Source organism: Pyrus communis, chromosome 13 (assembly GCF_963583255.1).
Source record: "Pyrus communis chromosome 13, drPyrComm1.1, whole genome shotgun sequence".
Classification (NCBI taxonomy): domain Eukaryota; kingdom Viridiplantae; phylum Streptophyta; class Magnoliopsida; order Rosales; family Rosaceae; genus Pyrus; species Pyrus communis.
In genome coordinates, this window is record NC_084815.1 from 17,303,898 (window position 1) to 17,308,714 (window position 4,817).

Genomic DNA, 4,817 nt, shown 5'->3' on the forward strand with positions numbered 1-4,817 from the left:
TTTCTCGAATTGCTTAATTGAATGAATGGACTTATATCTATGCATGTGACCAATTCAATCAATTTATTTCTAGGTATGTCTAGTGGGGAAGTTAGTTGTCTGGCAGATAGTGCAACCTCGCACACCATCTTGCATGAACGACACTATTTTACTAACTTAATACCCAAGAAAGAGCATTTGACAACTCTCTCAGGCCCATCCAACCTGATTGAAGGATACGGAAAGACACGTATCATGTTGTCTAATGGTACAATCTTGACCATTAAGGAGGCACTCTATTCTCCACGTTCTAGAAGAATGTTGATGAGTTTTAGAGATATTTGAGATAATAAATATCATTTTGAAACCACTAAAGATCATGGTTTTGAATTTCTTTGTATCACTTTATACGAATATGGCCAGAAGCATATTCATGAGAAGTTGGAACGACTGCTGAGTGGGTTGTACATTACAACCATTCGCGGCATAGAAGCCCACAGTGTGGTCGGCCCTATGCCTGAGTTCCAGGACACTTTGTTGCTTTGGCATGACTGTTTGGGACATCCTGGACGTGACATGATGCGTCGTATCCTCAAATCTTCTCATGGGCATAAGTTACATCCCTATGTTGGAGTTCCGCCATGCAAAATGGGTTGTTTAGGGAAGTTGAATACTCAACCCTCCCATATACAAAGATTATTCACGACCCCCCTAAATTTCTTCATAGGATTCAAGGGGACATTTGTGGACCAATCCAACCAACCTGCGGACCAATTAAATATTTTATGGTGTTGGTTGATGCATCGATAAGATGGTCGCATGTTTTCTTGTTGTCCACACGCAACGCCACGTTTGCTAAACTCCTAGCTCAAATCATTAATGTAAGGGCTCACCACCCTGATTATCCAATTAGATTAATTCGACTGGATAACGCTGGAGAGTTTACGTCACAAACTTTTAACGATTATTGCATGTCAGTAAGGATTGATGTGGAACATCTTGTGCCCCATGTTCACATCCAAAATGGCCTGGTAGAAGCTTTCATAAAGCGCTTTCAAATGATAGGTCGGACTTTGGTTATGCGAACCAAACTGCCGGTATCTACCTGGGGCTATGCAATATTGCATGCAGCTATGTTGGTCCTCCTGAGGCCCACCACTACTCAACCACATTCACCGTTATAGTTGGTCACTGGATACGAGCCTGAAGTCTCGCATTTACGGGTGTTTAGGTGCGCCATATATGTGCTAATAGCGCTGCCGCTACGTACCAAAATGGGTCCTCAAAGAAAATTGGGAATCTATGTCGATTATGATTCGCCATCAATTGTTCACTACTTAGAACCCTTGACCGGAGATCTTTTTACCACACGTCTTGTGGATTTTCACTTTGATGAGACAATCTTCCTATCGTTAGAGGGAAATAAGCATGCTAACATTCCCGTAGAACGCCGCGAATTGTCGTGGTATGCTTCCACTAAGTCTTATTTAGATCCTCGCACTGCCCAGTCTGAAACTGAGGTGCGTCGAATTATAGATCTTTAGAGCATTGCTCAAAGCATGCCGGATGCTTTTAATGATCTAGCTAAGGTGACAAGATCACATATACCCGCTGCAAACACACCTGCAAGGATAGATGCGGAAATTTACATGAAAGTTCCAGAAGGACTTCCATTGACTGGTTCAAATAGTTCTAGACCATGGAACACTCTTTCAATTAGGTTGAGGATGTCACTCTACGGGTTAAAACAATCCGGGCGGATGTGGTATAATTGTCTGAGTGAATATTTGACAAGTCAGGGTTATGTGAACAACGAACTATGCCCATGCGTGTTCATAAAGAAGTCACATTCCAGATTTGCAATCGTTGCAGTTTATGTTGATGACATGAATCTCATTGGGACTCCCGCAGAGCTTGAGGAAATTGCTGCACACTTGAAATTGGAATTTGAGATGAAGGATCTTGGGAAAACTTAATATTGTCTTAGCCTGGAGATCGAGCATTGTTCGGATGGAATCCTAGTACATCAATCAGACTACACCCAAAAAGTGTTGCATTGTTTTAATGAGGATAAAGCGAAGCCTTCGAGTACACCCATGGTTGTTCGGCCTCTAAATGCTAAACGAGATCCCTTCCGTCCAAAGAAGGATGAGGAAGAGATTTTGGAACCGGAAGTTCCTTACCTAAGTGCAATTGGGGTTTTATTGTACTTGGCTCAGTGCGCTAGACCCGACATCTCCTTCGTTGTGAATTTTTTGGCAAGATATATCAATGTGCCCACATGCAAACACTGGAATGGTGTTAAAGACATTTTCTGCTACCTTAAAGGTACTACGGATTTGGGCTTGTTTTATACCCGTGAATCTCCAAGTGTTGTCGCCCCCTATTACCTTCAGATTGATTCTCGCCTTGTTAGTTATGCAGATGTTGAATGTCTGTCTGACCCACATAGAGCACGTTCTCAAACGGGCTATGTCTTTACTATTAGAGACACCGCTATATCTTAGAGGTCTACCAAGCAAACGCTAGTTGCAACTTCGTCTAACCATGCTGAGATTCTCGCCCTGCATGAAGCATCGTGTTAGTGCTTTTGGCTAAGAGAAATTATGGAACATATTCAAAGCACTAGTGGTCTTACATCAGTCGTTGACCTTCCTATGACGATCTTTGAAGACAATGCAGCATGTATTGAGCATTTGAAGAAGGGATACATGAAGGGAGACAACACCAAACACATAACACCGAAGTTCTTTTACTCACACTAGCAACAGCAGCATCAGAACATTGAAGTCAAGCAAATCCGTTCCCAGGATAACTTGGCCGATCTCTTCACTAAGTCATTGCCCAAGTCTACATTTTAGAAGCTCGTCCAAGGAATCGGTATACGTAAATTATCTGAGTTGAATCGCTTGTAGTTCTCTTATTTAGAAGTTATGTCTAACTCAGGGAGAGTATCTAGAAGCATACTCACATGATCTTAATGTACTATTTTTCCTACGATTAGGAGCATTTTTCTCACTGGGTTTTTGCTACCTAACGAGGTTTTAATGAGGCACCTATCCTGGGATGATCATACTCCGTTGAGTTCTCTACCTTCATCCAATTTGATGTTTGTTTAAAGACATTATGCATACTTCTCACTTTTCTCCTTAGTCTATGGGTTTTCCCCATGCCTTGGATTTTACCATAGCGAGGTTTTGTGAGTTTTACTACAAATGCATACTTCACTTAAATTTAAGACTCGCGATCACCCGTTGTGCCGATGGCTTCATCAACTATTCTACCTTATCTGATGAAGATCTGATGCGATGGTTTGTTGAGTATTTACACACTCAAGGGGAGTGTTGCAGTCATATTTAGAATAGGAATGTGATTGTGTAAATCCTAGGGAATCTGGGATTGTATCTTATATTTCTATTAGGAGTAGATTACCTATTCAATGTTGTAATCCTAAAGGGAAAGGTTTTTACCTATCCTACTACTATAAATAAAGGCACAATGGGGTGAATCAAATACACGTCACAATTAAATCAATCTCTCTTCTCTCTCAATATTGCCGAACCTCTCTCTCTCTAAACCCTAGATCATTCAATCAAATAGGCCTACAACACCCACATAATTATTAACATATTTTTAAAAAATAACTACTGATATATTTTAAAACATAAAATAAATACATATAATTAGCATGGGTACATTTAGCAAAATTAAAAATGGTTACAAATAAATTAAAAAACATGGGTACAAATACAAATAAAACTTTAAAAAATATGGACACAAAAAGAAATTAATATATGGGTACAAATTAAAAGTGAAAGGGAAATTGGTACAAATTAAAAAAGGGTTGCAAATTAAAAATGGATACAAACTAAATATAAAAATATATGATAAAAAAATTTAGCCATAAATATAAATATACCAAATGTAACATTTCTAACGCTAAATGAATATATTTAGAAATAAAAATGATTTTATTATTGAAATAATTAATGACGTTTATTAGTACCTAAGGATCTTGATGAAAAATTGAAAATGAATAGGATTTTAATCAATGGAGTAGCAAAAAGAGAGATGAAAACCTAATTTATCCTAATTTATATGTTTGATGTGGCCTGTTTTACTAAAGGGAAGGGAGAGAGACGGTGCGGCAATAGAGAGAGTGGAGAGAAATTGTAGAATGCTTAGGGATTGTGTGATTTTTCCTATGTCAGCGCCTTTATTTATAGTAAATTAAAAAAAAATGTAAATTATCCTCTAAGTAATATAAAGTCTAATAGGAAAAAATTACTAGAATAATGAATTATTTAGAGCCTAAATCTAATTAAAATTTACACAGTCGCATATTAAATAATATTCAAAACAATATGCATGGGACCTTTCTTGATTTTGTTTTTGCTCAAACGCGCATGATACTAATTAAGATAGTAACAGTGGAGGAAGAGGACCAACTGGGTAAGGCCAGATGACCCTACGAACCTCATTGTTGACGGCAAAGGAATTTTATTTGATGACCTTTGTATATTTTAATTCAATAAAACGACCCAGAAAATGTGCCCATTAGTCATTTCCCACAATCTGAAATGCTGCCAAAAACCAATTTACAAAACCAGACATAAAGAGAACCAATTTTTATTTTTTATAGTTTCTTCTTTAAACAAAGAAATAATATAAACGCTGAATGTAACAGCGTAAGAACTAATTAAGTAGGACATTAAAGTGTTTGATTGCATGAAAGATAAGTCAAAGTAGGTGAATAATTCATCATTCTTATAGAAAGTCTAACTAATTAAGCACATCCTAAACCTCAGGTTAGTATGACAACTCTGCTTTCAATAAGA

The 4,817-nt window shown here is 37.8% G+C and overlaps 1 protein-coding gene across 1 annotated transcript; it reads left to right on the forward strand.

Annotated features, from left to right (window-relative positions):
* Positions 1-2,075: 2,075 nt before the first annotated feature.
* On the forward strand, positions 2,076-2,486 carry LOC137712278 (secreted RxLR effector protein 161-like). Its single transcript, XM_068451382.1, has one exon. The coding sequence runs from the start codon at positions 2,076-2,078 to the stop codon at positions 2,484-2,486; it is 411 nt and encodes a 136-aa protein (XP_068307483.1).
* The last annotated feature ends 2,331 nt before the right edge of the window (positions 2,487-4,817 follow it).

Coding starts and splice junctions, on each gene's coding strand:
- LOC137712278 (XM_068451382.1), top strand. CDS start 2,076: ATGGTTGTTCGGCCTCTAAATGCTAAACGAGATCCCTTCCGTCCAAAG.